This window comes from Amphibalanus amphitrite, unplaced genomic scaffold (assembly GCF_019059575.1).
Source record: "Amphibalanus amphitrite isolate SeventyFive unplaced genomic scaffold, NRLGWU_Aamphi_draft 001521F_arrow, whole genome shotgun sequence".
Taxonomy (NCBI): domain Eukaryota; kingdom Metazoa; phylum Arthropoda; class Thecostraca; order Balanomorpha; family Balanidae; genus Amphibalanus; species Amphibalanus amphitrite.
Window position 1 is genome coordinate 79162 of NW_024883014.1, and position 18874 is coordinate 98035.

General features: G+C 49.5%; 2 protein-coding genes across 6 annotated transcripts; one reads left to right on the forward strand and one right to left on the reverse strand.

Moving 5' to 3' along the window:
• Positions 1-97: 97 nt before the first annotated feature.
• On the forward strand, positions 98-9709 carry LOC122373609 (nitric oxide synthase-interacting protein-like). 5 transcript variants are annotated; one of them, XM_043351853.1, is made up of 6 exons: positions 98-371; positions 1365-1577; positions 2063-2174; positions 3798-3900; positions 7622-7925; positions 8589-9709. In XM_043351853.1, the coding sequence occupies exons 2-6, from the start codon at positions 1402-1404 to the stop codon at positions 8767-8769; spliced, it is 876 nt and encodes a 291-aa protein (XP_043207788.1). In that variant the 5' UTR covers positions 98-371; positions 1365-1401; the 3' UTR covers positions 8770-9709. The 5 variants fall into 5 exon arrangements, with proteins under 5 accessions (XP_043207788.1, XP_043207789.1, XP_043207792.1 ...); XM_043351854.1 differs by lacking the exon at positions 98-371 and adding an exon at positions 574-754; XM_043351857.1 differs by lacking the exon at positions 98-371 and adding an exon at positions 574-658.
• A 231-nt stretch (positions 9710-9940) lies between these two features.
• Positions 9941-16597, reverse strand: LOC122373607 (phenoloxidase-activating factor 2-like). Its single transcript, XM_043351851.1, has 6 exons — positions 16427-16597; positions 13034-14168; positions 12505-12638; positions 11939-12213; positions 10721-10967; positions 9941-10395 (listed from the first exon to the last, which is right to left on the reverse strand). Exons 2-6 carry the CDS (start codon positions 14159-14161, stop codon positions 10290-10292), a joined length of 1890 nt encoding a protein of 629 aa, XP_043207786.1. The 5' UTR covers positions 14162-14168; positions 16427-16597; the 3' UTR covers positions 9941-10289.
• Between the last annotated feature and the right edge of the window lie 2277 nt (positions 16598-18874).

Sequence of the window (18874 nt, forward strand, 5' to 3'; positions counted from 1 at the left end):
TTTTAGCATTGCGGGCTATGGGCGGAGCGTGCCTTTTTGTATACTTTTGTCGTTTATTACTTACCTATAACCGATTTTGATAAAAAAAATTGTGAACCAGGTAGAACAGGTATTGAGGAATGTCATGGAAATATTCTTTTCCCAGTTTTGATTTAAGAAGTTGCTTAAATTCTGCTGACAAGTGAGGGTTCGTGATTACAGCCGAAGAGCCAATGTTGGAATAAAGTTAAGTTTTATGCGATAACATGAAAATAAGTTAATATTTGTATTGAATCATCAATAGGAACTTGTTCGACTGCCGAGGAACGATGATATTTGATGATAAATTGCATCGGCAAGTCAAGAATACCGGCTCAGTTTATGGGCATCAGGTAATGATTCCGTATGTGATAGTGACTAAATGGAGCCATAATAATGATAAGAAAGGACTAGAAATTATGTTTAAAGTGTCTGAAATTGTGTCTTATGAGCTAAAGTTCGCTAATTTCGCCCTCCATTACCGCGTTTTTAGCACGCAAGCCGGTGCGGCGGCCGCCGGCGCACTCGCCGCCGATGTTTCGGAGCTCCGCCACCAGAGCGGCCGCTTGGTCGCCGGCGCTAGTGTTGGGGAATAGGGAGTGTCCTATCCAGGAATACTTCATCCTTGACTTCATCCATGGTGTAGCGCTGGAATAGGTATATAGGGCCTTGGCTGGAATATACAGGAAGAAATATTTTTAATTTATGACTGAATAAAAATTGTTGTTTGTGGAAAGTAGGTAATGTTTTTAGTTCTGTCAGGGTACCTAGTGGGAGTAATACATCCCGTGCTTCATTGCTTCATAAGGTAGCATGCTTATTGGTGACTGCTGAGTGGAAAATTTGATTTGCATCATGGGCTGGAAATTGGAATGGAGAATAAGATTTGCATTTTGGTATCAGATGTTTGAATAATTGAATGGTGCTGTGTCATATGTGTTTTGTGGATAAGGCGTAGCATCTGTCCAATAATCTGTAACCTGTTTCGTTCACAATGCTTTCTGACCCACATCAACATCACCGGTCAGTGGTCACAGATGCTGACGTCGAATTCAAGTGGTCTATTCGTTAGACCAATGAGAGGCTAAGCCACGCCAGCAATAACTTCATTATATGGGGAAAACTGACAGCACGCTGATATATAAACAGCGACTGAACAGGGCCCATGTCGCACTACTAGAAGGTTTCCTAATTCCTATCAAATTATGTCATTATTATAGGAATCAAGTGAAATTTGTTCTGGTGATGAGTCACTTTCTGACCAAGAGTGCTATGCTGCTAACTTATGCAAAACGCCCATGCAACAGCTTTTTTAACTTAGCTGTCACCTCTCTGCCCCACTGTAGTTGATTTCAGACCGCGAGCACCCCTCCTCCAGTCGCCATGACGCGTCACGGAAAGAACTGCACGGCCGGCATGGTGTACACCTACGCCGAGCGCCAAAAGGATGCCCGCCAGTCGGGCTACGGCACCGACAAGATCCGCACCAGCAAGGACTCTGTGAAGGAGTTTGACTGCTGTTGCCTGACTCTGCAGCCGTGTCGCAACCCCGTCATCACGTAAGGCAAGGGGTGAAGCTCAGCCAAGGGGGCGGGGCATGCCAGAGGGCTGTAAATGATTAGACATGCTTCTTATATTTTTGGAGATGATGTGAACTGCGGTCTTCTTTGTAGCCTAATGAATGAGGTCTTGTATGTTATAACTTTGTGGCAGCGAGTTTGCGGCCTGGGAGCTCCATGTCGTTTGGCCCTCGTTTCTAAGTTAATATTCAGCCATCTGCGTGGGGGAGGGCCTCGCTATACCGGGGAGTACCGTGTCACCATCTACCTGGGATAAGTTTAACTTTCAATTAAAATTATCACCGGTGATCCGGGCGCGGGTGGTTTATTCGTGTTGTCATCAGGTGTTCTTGTTGCTTGAATGGTATTTTCGCTTTCTTATTGTGTATTGATGAAGCTGCTATTCCGTGCTGTTTTTATTTTTCCAATAGTGGGAATATATTGTCTGTTAATTCCGATACTTCATTTTCTCTCTCTTTCTCTAGACCTGATGGCTGGTTGTTTGACAAAGAGGCCATTTTGGAGTATATTATCTCCAAGAAGAATGAAATCAGTCGCAAAATGAAACAGTATGAAAAAGAAAAGAAACAAGAGGAGGTAAGAAATCAAGAGTCCGTTTACAGTGTGTCACCTAATTCTACCTATTATCTGATATCTCCGTACGATTTATAGCCAGGTAGCTAGGCCTTGGGTGTAGTGCCGTTAGGCCAACTATTGATTAAATGCAATATTATCTGCCGTTACCCGACTTACCGTGACCCGACCTGTCGTGACCAAACTGCCGTGACCTGACGTGCCGTGACGGGCCTACCGTTACTCGATCTCTCGTGTCTGATCTACCTACCATGACCCCGCCCTAGTGTCCCAAAATTATGTTGTGGCTTGCTTGCCAGGGAGGGTAATCCTCACCAAAAAAGGACGATGAGAGTGAAAAATTGCCGGTCAGATAAGGCAAAAAAAAGGAAAAAGTATCAGCAGTATTACTTCATTGTATTCATTCATTACTTCATTGTATTACTTCATTACTTCATTGTTACGGAGCGAGCGAAGCGAGCGGAGTCTTACGTAGAATAACGGAAATTTCTGAGTATGAGCGGCCGGCCGGCCGGCCGGCCGGCCGTGCGGACGCTTTTGCGAGGCTTATATCTCAGCAACCACTTGACCGATTTACATGCGGTAATTTTTGTAGGGTAGCTTCATTCCTTCTACCAAGTATTAGACTATCCTCGATGCATGTGGGTGACCCCTTATGCACGTGCCACGTGCAAAACGAAGAGGTGTCAGTTTTGCAATTGTTGCAATATCTCGGTAACTACTTGGCCGATTGCGCTCAAAGTTGGCATGTAGGTAGGCACCCACTAGGCACTGCATATCCATGTGCCAGAGTTGGGGTGCTGCTGCACGTGCGCACGTGCAGGGGTCGTTTCCAGATCTCGAGAACGGCTGGACCGATGCCGCTCAAATTTGGTACACGGTTAGGGACCAGTTAGTAGGGTGCCGTGCACAAGTCAGTTGGGGCCCATTTTGCACGTGCGCACGTGCAGGGTGCCGCTTCCAGATCTCGAGAACGGCTGGGCCGATTGTGCTCAAATTTGGCACATCGCTAGAGACCGGTCAGTAGGGTGCCGTGCACAAGTCAGTTGGAGGTACCCCTCGAAATTTCGCCCGTGCAAGACTCACCCCCTCGCTCGCTCCGTTAGTCGCCCCAAAAGGCGCTATACTGGTATTACTTCATTACTTCATTGTATCTTCATTGTAGCAGTATTGTAAAATACCGTTCTCGCCTGAGGCGCCACTGGCAACAGCAACTGTACGTTCATTTTAGCACATAGCTCTGCGCGAGTGCTGAAACAGGCCCGAATGATTGTTTGTGTGACATTTGGTTGTCTTGCCACTGCACTGACTGAAATCATCAGTATTTAAGAGTATGGACCCAGAGTCTGAAATAAAGCTTATCTATCTATCTATCTATCTATCTACTTCATACACGATGGTGATTGGTATTTAGTGGTGTAGTGTTATAGGGTGTAAGGCGACCATCCACTCAGATGTTTTTCTTGGGAAACTTGGGGAGGGATAGCTCTTCAAGATTGGAGGTGGGTGTAAAATGATTCTCCCGACCTGCCCTGACCCGATCTGTCCTGACCCGATCTGCTGTGATCAGACTCCTGTGACCCGAACTCTGACTCGACCTGCTGTAACCGCTCTGCCGTCTGTCAGCTGGAGCTGGAGGAGCTGGCGGCCGCCGAGCAGCGCTCAGAACTGAGGAAGTTCGAGGGCCAGGAGTCGAGCATCATCAGCAAACGCAGCGGAGCCGGGGCAGGTCAGTCCGGAGTGGGAGCCGTGGCGGGTCAGTCCAGAGCGGGGCCGGGTGGGCAGTCCGGAGTGGGGCTGGGTGGGCAGTCCGGAGTGGGGCTGGGTGGGCAGTCCGGAGGGGAGCCGGGGCAGGTCAGTCCGGAGTGGGGCCGGGTGGGCAGTCCGGAGTGGGAGCCGTGGCATGTCAGTCCGGAGTGGGGCCGGGGCAGGTCAGTCCGGAGTGGGGCCGGGTGGGCAGTCCGGAGTGGGGCCGGGGCAGGTCAGTCCGGAGTGGGGCCGGGGCAGGTCAGTCCGGAGTGGGGCCGGGTGGGCAGTCCGGAGTGGGAGCCGTGGCATGTCAGTCCGGAGTGGGGCCGGGGCAGGTCAGTCCGGAGTGGGGCCGGGTGGGCAGTCCGGAGTGGGGCCGGGGCAGGTCAGTCCGGAGTGGGGCCGGGGCAGGTCAGTCCGGAGTGGGGCCGGGTGGGCAGTCCGGAGTGGGGCCGGGACCAATGTTGGAAATAAGGCCCTTTGTTGGTCCCAGTGGGGTCCAAAAGATTTTTTCTCCTCTACAATTTTTTACTCCGGCACCTGAAATTTTCTACAAGTAAGGTAAAATTTACAGACGGACGTCTGTGAATTTTCCAGGCTTTGTGATAAAAACTGCTATTATTACACCTAGAATATGCAGAAATAGCATTGAGAGTAACACAATTAATCAGCTTTCACATTTCGTTGGCCAAACATATGATTTTACTGTTGGTTGTTGTAAAAGCTGGCTGGTTCTCCGGAATGATTTTATCCTCCGGGACCAGGATCAAAAACGACTATGCCAACATTGGCCGGGACAGGTCAGTCCGGAGGGGAGCCGGGGTAGGTCAGTCCGGAGTGGGGCCGGGGCAGGTCAGTCCGGAGTGGGGCCGGGTGGGCAGTCCGGAGTGGGGCCGGGGGAGGGCAGTGCGGCGCCCCGCCGAGACAGACCATCGGGGCGTGTCTAAATGTATCTCGTACAAACCAGTATTGGCGTCACTCACGGGTCACGCTCACGAGTACCACCATTCAACGGGCATCATTCAGAGCACAGCTGATTTAGGCCTGTCACCCTGCCACGGGCTAATTTGCATATAAAATTTTGCTGATAAACTAATCTCGCTAGTACAGTAAGGCTGGGGAGATAATTGCTCCTTTTGTAACCGATCATTCTGAGCGATCGACTCGATCGTATTTTGGTGTGACAAAATCGGATGATTACATGTTATTTACAGCGAGTCATTGCATATGTCTAGTCCGAAAAAGTATGCTAGCATTTCTTTGAAATAGATACGGGGTAAATAGTCGCTTACAGGCCCGGGTGTCCGCTAAGCAGAGCTTTTACGCAGCACCACGGACCCACCCTGATCACTTCGCCTGCGCCCGATTCACCGGCATGAATTGGACCGAACTTTGGTGTACCGCGATAGATGGCGGCACGGTCCTGCCGAGTCCTATGCGGCCTTCTCGCGCCAGGTAGCATATGAAGCTCGTTGTCCCAGGAGCTTCATATAGCTACGCAGTCCGCTCAGGATGCTGATTTTCAATCTCGATGTTTCAATCACGGAGTCCACCTATCCGTGCTTCTATCCTCAGGATACTGAAATCCTTCTCCTCCACGCCACAACCCCACTCCGGGCTGGACAGGCAACTTTATCTCATGCGGGCTGCTCCCTTGGAGCGGCACCGCTGCTCCTGAGGGAGCGCACCCCGTAGCCGGGTGCAGTGAGTGCCTTGGGGCTGGGTGGCCTGTCCTCTGGACGGGCTCAGCCCCGGCGACTCACTAGGGTGCCTGCCCAGACCAATGTCTCCCCCTAAATCCTATCATCCTTCCGGCTCTGCAATGGTCTTGTCGACCGAAAGGGCCTAACCCAACAAAACAAAAACAAAAATCACGGAGTCTAAAGACATGTGCACTGAAAGATCACTTTGGTCAGTTGTGTCCAATCCAACCCGTTGCTATTTTTGGAAGCCTCCGTATTCCACAACCACTCGACAGCAGACCTGCGATCTTATGCATTAGCCGCCGCATTTTTATGTCACGTTAGCATTTTTATTATTTCCTGGCTTGATGATATTGTATGTTTTGGTTGTCATTCGTCTGCATAAAACTGTTTTATCTGTTGTGTGCAGTTTGTTTTAAATTTAAAAAGTGGTGCTGTGGAATTACTGTCTCCACTTTTTTAGATGACACCAAAGTTGGCTGTTTAATTGCTATCTCTGTTGACTGGGCAGAGGTCGCCCGTTCCAATCACCTTGGACATTGTGGGACATTGACCAGTGACGGAGGTTTCCCAGCCGTCTGTGTCAGTGACGTTCGCTGAACCGAGCGCGCGCCGGAAAATCTGACCGACTTGTTTAAAAACGACGACTGTGTTTGCCTTGGTGACGCTTGGTGGCCAGAGTCTGGTTTGGAGCGAGTGAGCTGACTTTTGCAGTAGCTGTATGGTTGGGCTCTTACTGACGGCCAATTATTTGATAGATTAGACAACTAGGTAGCGGACTTTGTTAGCTGTTCAATCAAAAGCATATGCAATATGCAATATGCATGTCGCGTGTATGGCGTTTATTGGTGATGCTCGTTGGGGCATGCACTTTCAACCACGATTATCAACTTGACCTATTTCCTTTCAAGAATTTTTCATATTGATACTCTATTTATCATCTTAGCATTTGTATTCCTGAGATTGTAGAACATAAACCTCGCTATTCAATGTAAATGATAGATGTGGGGCATGACGAATGGGCTTTTGTAAGACACACAACTCTGACTATGGATGTTATGGTTACAACGGACACTATAAACATTTGACATGTATTGTGTGGTGATGGAATTCTAACGGTTTCGACGTGCGCGTGTGTTTCCATCCTCTCAGGTAATGTTTGAAGCAGTTTGTTTGATTGCCAAAGCGGATCGCCATCGTCCGACCACGATAAATAAAAATCTCGTGTGACGCATGTTTGTCTCTATTAGTCTGTAAATTGCGTAGTTATCAATGTTAAATCTGTTGAAAGTTGTAGTTCTTCTTTTCAATGCTCTTTTACACGCTTGCTTTGAAAAAGTTTTCCCCTTTGTAGTCTAAAGTAGGTACAGCCCTCTGCAAACTGCGTGGTAAGTATTTTTTTTTCGACAAAATCGAGAATAACGCGGATACTATGCTATCGGTCACTCGGAAATCGTAACAGCAAGACGTGCGAGACTCCGCACCCTGGATTGGCATTACCATCGCATTCATTTTCCATCCAGTTTAGCAACAATACCCAAAAGTTTATATTTACCCCCAAAACAAGCTTTTGCATTTTGTTGCCACACAAGGCATATACATACTTTGTTTGGCAATAGACCTAATCGAAGGAGTGGAGCATGGCGCCTCCATTTGCAGTGAGTTCCGACATACTGATAACATAGTCCTTGAGTTATTACCGGTTTTGTCGAAAAAGAATACCTTCCACGCAGTCTGCTGAGGGCTGCACGTTTACCACGCCTTTGACATTATTGAAAGGCGATCATTACCTATTTGCCTGAATAGCACAGCTCATATTTAACTTCTGTTACTCTAGTAGAGTCCATGTTCTTATATTGCTCATAGGCATAGTATGGGCAGTAGGCCGGTCACCCTTTAGGTCCCAGCGAGGCGGCTCCTTGTCCATAGATAGGCTTAGTCATTAGTCATTATAGTCAGCACTCAGCAGCCCCTTTACCACGGGCGCCACCCCCGCAGGTCCCAGCGAGGCCGGCTCCGTGTCCAACATGACCACGGACAAGGCGCGCAAGCTGCCCTCCTTCTGGATCCCTAGCCTCACGCCGGCCGCCAAGAAATCCACCATCAAGAAGCCCGACAAGACCATCTTCTGTCCGATGAGCGGTAAGCCGCTGAGGGTCAAGGACCTGATTCCCGTCGTGTTCACACCGGTCTCCGACCCGGACGACAAGGCGGCGCTCATCTCCAAACGCAACCGGTTCATGTGCCGCGTGACACACGACATCCTGGGCAACACCGTGCCGGCGGCCGTCCTCAAACCCACGTGAGTTGCCGGGGACCAGGGTGTGAGTGGCTGTGGGGTGCGATATATTTTTTTTTTGTTACTCGGCGATTATCCTCGTGTTTTTTTTTTTGTTATTTTAGGGGGGGGGGCTTATACTCTAGTACGTTAATTCGAATTCAGTCTGTTTATAGTTCAATTGCATTTGTGAATATGTTCTGGGGCTCTTTGGAGGGGGTCTGTTTGGAACTAGTCTGGTAAATATTTACATTCTTGCAGAATCGTGATAGGGAATTTTGAGTAGGTCTGCAAGAGTTCGGTTATAAGATGCTGTGAAGTTTTTTTTTTTTCAATGAGGGTTTTTTCTTCTGATGACGAATCAATGTGCGTCTCCCGGAGGTGTATTAGGTAGATAAAGATAAGTGTATAGACCGCTGCAGCTCCTCGCAGCAGTGCCCCTTTATTACCCCGTTATCCCCTCCGTTCTGCCACAGCGGAGGCGTGGTTACTAATGATGGTAAAGTGTTCTCCGTTATTACCCCTTTATTCCCTCCTCTCCCCCCACAGCGGAGACGTGGTGACGATTGGTTGTTCTCCGTTATTACCCCGTTGCCACTTCATTCTCCCACAGTGGAGGCGTGGTGATGGTAAAGTGATCTTTGTTATTACCCCGTTATTACCCCGTTACCCCATCTCCCCCCACAGCGGCGACGTGGTCACGATGGAGTGCGTGGAGAAACTGATCAGGAAGGACATGCGCCACCCGGTGACGGGCGTGCCGCTGGCAGAGTCCGACATCATTCCCCTACAGATGGGCGGCACTGGCTTCTCCGGTACCAACGACCAGCTGGCCGCCAAGGGCGCCCGGCCCGTGGCGCAAGTGTGAGCTGGTCTGAGGCGGTGCTATGGGGCGCATGGTCTGTGGTGCTCAGCTCAGGTCTGAGGTAGCCCATGACGTGGGTCTGAGCTGGCCTGGAGCGTCACTAGTCTGAGGCGACCCGTGGTTTGTGGTGCAGGTCTGAAGTGGATAGGGGTGCAGACCTGGTTCAGCTTGAAGTTCGTGGCACAGGTTGCCAGAGTTTGAGCAGCCTGCTAGCCTGAGTGGATTCGTGGCACTGCGGGTCGGGGCCGTGATGCGGCTCCGAGTCGAGGTCTGTGTTGGTGGGTGGCACCGTGCGCGCTCTGTGTATGCAAGGGTGCTGTGTCGGATGGAGCACGATAAGTCGACGGACTCTGACTGATAGTGAATGTGCCTGAACACCGTTTCTTGTGGCCTCGTCTGATCATCATCATCAGCGGAGGATGATATAAATCCTGACCTGACCATGAATTATTAAGCCGATCTCCACACCCTTTTGCTCTTACTACTTGAAAGGTGGCTTACGCCTTACAGTAGGGTGGATGGCGATTTGTTGTCGCTACAAACAAGACAGTGTTTTGATGTGTTGTTGGCAGGGCTGGTGTGGGAGGGAGAATGGTATGTCATGCTTCGAAAAGTTCTTTGAATTGCCTGGTGGCACCGAAAGTAGCTGTACGAATGAAAATGAAATTTGCTTTTACTTGCTGCAATGCATTGATGTTATGCAAGTCCATTGCTGATTTCGTGCACTCTTTTCAACCGAGATGTCGTTAAGCGTCGAATGTAAGGTCAACCAGTGTGTATATTTTGTTCTCTTAACTTATATGAGTACAAGATCGAAACGATGCGCGACAGTTTCCATGTGTGCTCTGGCCGACAGGTCCTTGAGTGAATTATGTGTGTAATGTAATGTCATTGTTAGCATCATTGTGCTGTGCAAATGAATACACCGAGAAGTGGCCGAGAAGTGGTCGCATTTTAACTTCTTGGCGGTGGATAAGTTTTTGGGGTGCATCAGTTTGCTGGAGACTTGGGTTGTCTGTCTCTTTTTGTCGACGTCAATGATTCGTACTTGTATTCAGGTGATCCACATCAGCCACTTTTCAATTGGTCAATTGAGACCTGGAAGTCATAACGAATGTCTGACGCCCACAAACTATAGGCGGTTCGATCCTGTTTGTGAGCTTTTAAAGTTAGATGACAGTTCTGCGTGTATTTCTGAGCACATTCCACACATCTCTGGAAGAAAAACAAAACGACTCGCTGCGGCCGGCTGGAAATCCCACTCGCTCCAGTTGCCGTTTTTTGTCGGAGCCGTCCAGCGGCCATCGCCCGCTCCTCGCCGCCGTGTCGCAAGCTGTATACGAACACCGGGTCACATTTGGGCCGAAATCGGTCGGTCGGCTGCCCAGTGTTTATTCTCGGACCGCGGCGGTGACCGTCTGCCGTCCCCGGCTCGGGCCCCCGTCCGACCGGCCAGGCACGGAGCGATCGGTAAACACAGGCCGACGGTGGGCAACTGGGCGCGTGGGGCGACCGGCGGCCGATCACGGGTACTCGTCCGAGTGCGGCATGTGCTCGTGGATCCAGGGCAGCAGCTTTTGGACGTCGGCGTACACTCCCGGGATGCCGTCCTTGCCGCAGCCGATACCCCTGCAGAGCGGGAGACAAGGGTCAGAGCACGGCCGCTACGCAACGGCAACACAGGGATGGCAGCTGTCTGAGGGTGCCGCAGAACCCATTAGTGGAAAACCTTGGGTGGCGAAATTTCGACATTGAAAACAGATGACAAGGTTGGCATATGTTTCGTCCATCCTCACATCTGTGATTGCTGAGGCATCATCATTACACAACGGTCTCATAGGCCTTTGATTTGATTGAGCATGGGGAGAAAAGCCGTTAGCCTGAATGGATCATCATCCTGTTCCTCTTTCCTCTCAATGTCGGCTTAGCGCTTCAGTGATTCCTTGATACTCACCAGGCAACAATGCCGACCTGGACGAACTTGTCCTCCCCGGGGAATTCTGAGGGGATCCGGCAGACGAGTGGGGAGCCGCCGTCGCCCTTGCACGTGTCTACGTGAGGCTCTCCGCCGGCGCATGTGAACGTATCGTGGAGCTTGAACCACTTTCCGAGGCGCGTGGTGCGCAGAGCCTCCTGGCAGGCGTCGTGACCCACCACGCGCAGCGGCACCTCCTTCAGGATGTTGGTGTACTGGCTGTTCTCTGCGGGTGGACAAAAAGAACGGCACGTTCAGAGTCGAAAATGAGGGAACGTTGATGCTCTAACTAGGTCCTAGGAGCTGCTTGCGGTAGACATTGAGAGTGCAAGGTGACCTGATGCAGAATGTAAAGTCTCCTTAAGACTTCGTGCGATCTGGTATTTCTATCGCCGCAATAGTTTCTATCGCCGTCTATCTAATAGTTTTATCGCCGTCTATCTAATAGTTTTCTATCTAATAGTTTCTTTCTATCGCCGCAATAGTTTACTCATACTGTCGTCTAAGAGGCTGAAGTTGAAGCACACATGAACTGCTGGACAATAGACCAAAACAATGTGCGACCAAACATGCGTCTCGATATGTCTAGTGCGCTGCTCTTGTAACTCGATAACTTTGTAAGCTGAAGTTTGAAAGAGTTCAGTGAATGGCTGCCCTAGTCGGGGGCCTTTGAGACATGATTCACACCACTCACCCCAGGGTCGCCCCTCCCCATCCCCCCGCCGCCTGGCATGTGCACTGTGCAGGCTGGGCTTGTTGCTAGCCAGACCGACGGACTGTAGATGTCTCAAAGTATACATTGAACTGAGAGGCGATAAGGTTTGCACATCGATGTATACTTTAGAGGCTGTCCTCGAGAGTGTTTTGAGTGCCTCAGCGTCTGACAAGACCCTCCGTTTGGAAAACCGTCTCGCTGACTGCTTTTGATTTTCTACAAAATAGTTGCAATCGATCTTAAGTGTCTTTTTAACTTGAAGAAAACGTCCTCTGGGAAAATATTTTACTGTCTAACGCTGCCACTTCAGCGCACAGAAGTAAGACACCCTCATCCGAAAGTCCTGGAGTTGACACCGGGAACCGGATGTGCTGAGCTGGCACCCTGATCTGGATATCCCGGGGCTAGACGCGCTGACCCATAGTCCCGCAGTTTAACATCCTGACACGGATATCCCGAAGTCCCCGAGGCGGTCGACTCACCGAAGGACTCCTTGCCCCATCCGGTGGCCACACACTCGTCCAGGTGGATGTCCACGCTGAACTGGGGGTCCGGCAGGCAGATGGTGTTGATGTGCTGCTGCACCTCGACGCCGTGGACCAGCTGCAGCAGCGCCACGTCGTTGTACAGCGTGGCTGCGTTGAAGCCCTCGTGCTGGATCACGCTAGCCACCTCGATGTCGATGTGAGGGTACAGCTCGTCATCGTTGCACGTGTCCCACTCTCCGGCGCGCACGATCAGACGCTCACCCTTCAGCCTGGAGATGCCGGGGCGGGTGGGGCGTTGTCAGAACGGGCTGAGGGTGGGGCGATATTTATAGGGGTGTGACATTGTGGACGTTTCGTATGGCTCAACTGCTGATGCAGTTGTTAGTTACAGATGTCAGAAAGCATTGGCCCAGGCCAAGAACCTTGCTTTGGTCAACAACACCACGAAATTCTTTGGAAACGAACTCAAAATCAACCGATTCTTCAACTTCAACATCACCACGTTGGCACCATTCTCAGCACATGTTGTACGGCCATCGTTCACGAAGGTGCTTACTCACTTGTTGACGCAGTGGGCGCCAGTGAGGACGACGTCCTCCCTGATGAGGGAGCCGCCGCACACGTATTCGTCGGGTCCGTTGGCGATCGAGCGGATAATGGCCACCATCCACGGGAACCTGCCCAGACCAGAAGCCTGCGGGCGTCGAGAAGGGGAACGTTTGGGCCTGCTTGCAAAGCTGGTACAATGTGATAATGTGTGCTGTGTGATTCGACCATGAACTCGGACTCCGTATGCGTTTGGTAACAGATTGCCTAACAGGTCATCATTTCATTAAAAAAACGAATCTTGCCAAGCTTAGACACACGCACAGATGCTCATTTACTCATATCAACAAAGTGTGACGTAACAATCGAAGAAAAGGACACAAGAAAGCATCAGACGTCTTATCCCGTTGTCCTAATTTCTTTTAACCGTCTGTTTTGCAACGCAGGATATTCTGAATGTATGGCAGATGCAATGTAAACCTCAAATTTCGGACCCAACGGAACTTTGCCCTCAAGCGTTCACACCGGTCAGCGTTGTCTTACCTCTCCGCCGACGACGCGCCTGTCGAGCGGGATGGGGGAGCGGTCGCCGCAGCCGCTCGGGAACCAGCCGATCTGTTCGTTCTCGCGGTGCTTGCAGCACGTCTCTGTCTCCTTGCACTTGGAGGCGTACGCCCTCGTCTTCTTCGTCTTGCTGAAGGAGCGGATGTCGATGAGGCCGGCGCCAGCCGTATTGATGTAGCCCTCGTCGTCACACAGGTAGTCTGGCACGCACGTGCAGAACCGCTCGTCGATGTGCGTGATCTTGCCGCTGCCGCTGAGGTGGACGCCCTCGCCGCCCCCGTAGGCGGCCGCCTCGCCCTGGCCGCTGACGTCCACACTGATGCCGCCCTCCGTACCGACGGCGCTGGTGCTAGTGCTGTCACCGGTCGCGGTCGCCTGGCTTCCCTCGCCCGAGGCAGAAGAGGCAGCACCGCCTTCGCTGGCCGCGGAGGAAGCAGCGCTTCCCTCACCAGCAGCAGAAGAAGCAGCGCTTCCCTCGCCAGCAGCAGAAGAGGCGGCGCTTCCCTCACCGGCGGCAGATGAGGCAGCGCTTCCCTCACCAGCAGCTGAAGAAGCGGCGCTTCCCTCACCGGCTGCGGCCGAGGAGGCAGCACCGCCTCCGCCCGCGGCGGACGAGGCTGCGGCACCTCCGCTAGCTGCGGACGCCGAGGCAGCGCCACCGGACGCCGACGCGGAGGCGGCGGAGCTCACGGACGCCACGACGCCGTCACCCTGACCAACAATCAGCTCCTCGGCCTTGTGTGACTCGTCGCCTCCCGCGGCCGCGGAAGCGCTGCTCGCTGCGGCACCAGTGGACACCTCACCGGCCTCAACAACCTTACCAGCAGGGGTGAGCTGCACGCGGCCGGCGCCCACGCAGACGAGACCCTTGGCGGCCGCGTCGGTGACGATAATCCTGGGCGCGCGGCTCTTGGCGAGTGCCGACGACTCTGCGGCCGAGTGTTTGGTGATCTTGATGACCGTGTGCTGCAGCGTGAAGGTGGTCGTCTCCTGTGCGCTGCTGTTGGCCAGGAAGATGGCGTACTTGGCAATGTCGGTGGGAATGTCTGGCGGGGAGACCGAGCTGGCCAGGGCGGCCAGGGAGGCCAGCAGCACCCACCGCATCATGGCGGACCTGGCGACACGGGCCAGTGGGTGGTTATAGAGCGGTGCGGTCCGGCCGGGGGAGCGCAGTGATTGGAAGTGTGCGAGAGACGGTGGGCAGTGCCGAACAGACGGTTGGTGGTGTCCGATAGTCGGTCGGCAGTGGCCGGCGGTCAGTCGATAGTGTCTGATCTATGGTTGACTGTTGATTATTTGAAGCGGACAAATTGATTCGTATATATTGTAAGTTTGACGACGTTTTCTGCAATATCTTCTAAACTGCTTAACGCATCAGTACGAAACTTGCAGTACCTTCAGCGGCATCAATTTGACACCTTGTGTTCAAATTTCAACTATCATTTTTAACTTTCATTTAACTACCATAGCTCGGCTGGAAATGACGTCAGAGTGACGTCATGTCGGCTGATTTTGATGCAAAGCATTGAACTACGGTAATCGCTCTCAAAAGCTCAGTTTTTAAGCTAGACCCGATTTCTTTGCATGATTGGACTGAGAATATAAGTGGCTATCATACTGCTATCTCGGATTTTCAAAATTTTGAAAAAGTTTCAGAGAATATAGATGCACAATAAAAAGACAAACATTTTTCGAATTTTCAAAAACAGTTTTTGACTTATCGAAAAAGCGGAATATATGTGAAAGTACATCCACTGATAAACTACTGTAGAAAGTTGTAGCCCAATGTCTTCAAAAATAGCGAGTTATACGCATTATAGTCAAAACTTCACAATGTTACATTTTTCAAATGCATTATTCAGAACGTTTTTGACATTGCATAGTAATAAAAATAGCGCCATCGTGTTCCTGCACTCAAACTGCATAGACACCTTTTTTTGTTGAAGAATTTCATTTAATTTGACCTTTTTAACCGAATAATGACCTAACCTCAGCTAATTGCTGCTGAAAAATGACATCAAATGACTCAGACGACACTCTTTTCGAAACCTATCAGTGAAATGGACGATATAACATGCTTCACGTGACCGATACACGTTATAAAATTTCCGTGACCTATGATGACCTGGCTCTGACCTAAAAATTGGAAGGTAAAGTTTGGTACCCTCAGAGTACCTAAGGCATATATCGAGGAGTGAGTAAACCAAAAATGAGCCTGATGGGACTTGTGAGCCGGCGGCCAGAGCCTAAATTGTGAACTAGCCAAAATGCTGATAATTTTTATTTTGACCTGACCTGTGACGTCATCGGTGACCTCGATGTCAATGAAAATAGGCTTCCTTCGACACAGTTTTTCCAGGGCTATCAGACGCCGTTTGAGTTTTGACGATCGGCCTAATAGTTCCGGTGATAGGAGGGGGGACTCTGTAGAGCTCCCCCCCCCCAGTCACTCGCGTTATGGAAAATACCCCAGTCACACGCGGGATAAGATCAATATGTGTTCAAAGCTGATGAAAATAGAATTTTCCAGCCAGTGAAAATTCTGATGACCGAGGATGATATTTCCTTAGATTATTTCAAAATCATGTGTTATTTTCGTAAATTGAACCTGTCATCTTTTAATTTGAGTCGAAAGGGGCGAATTTGAAGGCAACCTAATAATATATTCAAATAAGAGTGCAGTGAAACGTCGTTTAGTGTGACGTACAGCCTGTAATCTATGAAATGACTTCCGTTGTCAAACCCTCCATAAAACGATGAAAAATTATTCCTCCAAGTTTTCTTTTTAACTTGTGGACAATTACCTAACGGATTGTGTGTGGCATAAGTAACAACTGCATAACAGACGATAAAGCGACGTCTACATAACTATTTATTATAACGGCTATATAACTACAATAACGTCTATAACTTGTATATAACCATATTTTAACCTGAAAATCGCAAAGTGCTGCTGGATAGGACAATGACATTTTTGACGGCGTGGTCGTTAGCTCAGTGGCGGATCCAGGGGGGGGGGGCAAAATGGGCATTTGCCCCCCCCCCCCCCCAACGGCATGATTTTAACATTACGCCTATGGACGATGCATGGAAAGAATCGATAAATTGTTATGGTTTGCCCCCCCCCAAAAAAAACTCTGAGCTGGATCCGCCTCTGCGTTAGCTTACATTTTGTCGATTTTCGACGTAATCGCTTTCAGGAACGAGTGGTTTTATTGAAGTTATGGAATATTGCTGGCTCCCCAATAATTTTTTTTTTTTCGTTTCTCTATTTTCACCAAAGCTTTAATACCACCATTTCGTCCCACTGCCGATCTAACACAACGGTCGTCACTTGTATAAGTTCTGGCATGATCCCGACTCGCTCCTTACCTGTTTCTCTGTATGTGTGAGACGCTGAGAGGGCGTGACAGCAGCCCCAGTGCACGGGGCCTGTCGCGATGTCCGCGCTGGGTAGCCGGACGCGCCCTTATATCGGCTCCAGCTGTGTTTACGGCCCAGTGGCCGGTGTCTGCCCGCCACCGGCTGCTCTTTGGATCCAGTGTGAGACTGTGTATGGGTGGGGAGGGGAGGGGGGTGCGTGAGATCTCCGAAATGACGCTGAAGTGGGTGGGACGCAGATCGTAGGATGTGATTGTTTTTTGCTAGCTTGATCATTACTGTACGGCCGTTCTTCCATGTAAAACGTGCATTTCAATGCTCAAGTGGAGTTGTGCTAAAATGATCGTTATAAGTCTAGACGTAGAATTGGTAGTGAACTTTGACGGGTCGTACGGAGTGGAGAGTACACAAACTTTTTGCCACTAGTGTGTGGCCTTCTCAAGGAGAGTCCCGTGACTTTTGTTAATAAAACATGCAAAAATTAGCTCCGGAATGGAGACTTTGGTTGTGCAGCAATGTCATACAGTATCGAGGTGATTGAGTCTCAATAAAAAAACAAACAACCTTATTTAATTTCAAAGAGTCGTGGAAAGTTATTAAAAAGTGTTTGGGTTCAGTCATAAACAAATGTATGGTGTACTAGGTGTAGAGACGCCTTGACCAGTGCCTATCACTAAATGCTGAGCTTTGCTGATTACTTTGGGCGAGGGAAAATGTCCACTGAAGCGGATTGGAAGCGGATTGGAGGAGCGAATGTCGGTAACGCACTTCAGGCGACAAATTAATTGGGGTGGGCATGACGGGGCTGTTCCTGACATTGCTTTCTCGCAGTTTAAACTAAAACGAGCAAAATAACTACTATTTTTGGTCAAACATTTTAGTCGAGTGTCCAATGTCCACTGTTTCAAAAAGCCGAAAAATGGAAGGAACACTTTTGTGGTCCGCCCGATAGCTCACATGTCGTAGAGCACTGTGGGAGGGTGACTAGAGTATGTTCACGCCATGCCTCCTAATTCTCACGACGGGAAAAAAGGGGAATTTCTCTACACAGGACGGCCAGGATCAGAATCCTCGTTGCAGCAAGCTCTGCTGGGCAGAGGCCGCAGACGTTCACTTCATCACTCGCTCATTGAAAATCGTTGGAATAAATAAATAAAAGAAACAATAGGGTTGGGACCTATCTGCATGCTCTGTATGTTTTGGTAAAATAAAAAAGCTCAGAATTTTTAATGATTTAATTTAAAATCACTTTAAAAAATGTAAAAACATGACCTTATTTCCTCGATAATTGCCAAAACTAATGCTGTACAAATATATACTTTATTTGAAAGATGTAATATTTCGACCACAGGTCTTTTTCAAACAGTTTCAAATTAGAAAAGATAGCATTTCCATTTGCCGCATTTCCAACTGCCTTTCAACAAAAATTTATGGTTGAATCGTGCCCACTAGCTCACTCGCACCACTCATGAAATATTTGGCTAGCAAAAATAGCATCACATAGGTCACCTATTTTTCAAAATACATAGTTTCAGCCGTACGAGATAAGTAAGTATTAACATACCGACTGACCATAACACAAAACATCCTACAGGCCTTCGCCATTATTTCTCACAATTTCGTCCAAAGTCACCCAGCTGTCTACAAGGCATAACAGATGCAGCATGCCAGCAACTATCATATGCTGTCCAGTGTCCAGGCTTTTACACATTTACGTGTCTATCCGTCCAGTATTCACATAACACCGTAACACCAGAATGGAATACAAAGAAAGCAAAGATGGGCATAATTGGCATAATCGCATTAACATACCTATAGCGTTCAATGCCATAACATATAGCGTTCGATGCCCATAATCAAAAACACACATAGTCTGCACCCTCCCCCCTCCCTCCCACACACACACAAACACTATCTAGCTTTGAACGCGTGAACATACGCAGTACCTAGTGCACAGTACATATACAGTACACATTTACACATACATCGGCGTTGTTCCTAGCATTGTTTACCTTACAAAATAGGCCAAGACGATACATTACTGTTGAGTTCCGGACGGTTCTTTCTTATCAGCAGCGATTCAGCTATTTTACGGTCTGGATGGTCTTTAGACTTGTACAAGTCTAAAGACCATCCAGACCGTAAAATAGCTGAATCGCTGCTGATAAGAAAGAACCGTCCGGAACTCAACAGTAATGTATCGTCTTGGCCTATTTTGTAAGGTAAACAATGCTAGGAACAACGCCGATGTATGTGTAAATGTGTACTGTATATGTACTGTGCACTAGGTACTGCGTATGTTCACGCGTTCAAAGCTAGATAGTGTTTGTGTGTGTGTGGGAGGGAGGGGGGAGGGTGCAGACTATGTGTGTTTTTGATTATGGGCATCGAACGCTATATGTTATGGCATTGAACGCTATAGGTATGTTAATGCGATTA

Coding starts and splice junctions, on each gene's coding strand:
- LOC122373607 (XM_043351851.1), bottom strand. CDS start 14,161: ATGATGCGGTGGGTGCTGCTGGCCTCCCTGGCCGCCCTGGCCAGCTCG. Junction 12,214..12,504: donor GGCGCCCACTGCGTCAACAA/GTGAGTAAGCAC, acceptor CGGCATCTCCAG/GCTGAAGGGTGAGCGTCTGA. Junction 10,396..10,720: donor CAGGTCGGCATTGTTGCCTG/GTGAGTATCAAG, acceptor CCCGCTCTGCAG/GGGTATCGGCTGCGGCAAGG.
- LOC122373609 (XM_043351853.1), top strand. CDS start 1,402: ATGACGCGTCACGGAAAGAACTGCACGGCCGGCATGGTGTACACCTAC. Junction 1,578..2,062: donor TGTCGCAACCCCGTCATCAC/GTAAGGCAAGGG, acceptor CTCTTTCTCTAG/ACCTGATGGCTGGTTGTTTG. Junction 3,901..7,621: donor ACGCAGCGGAGCCGGGGCAG/GTCAGTCCGGAG, acceptor CCACCCCCGCAG/GTCCCAGCGAGGCCGGCTCC.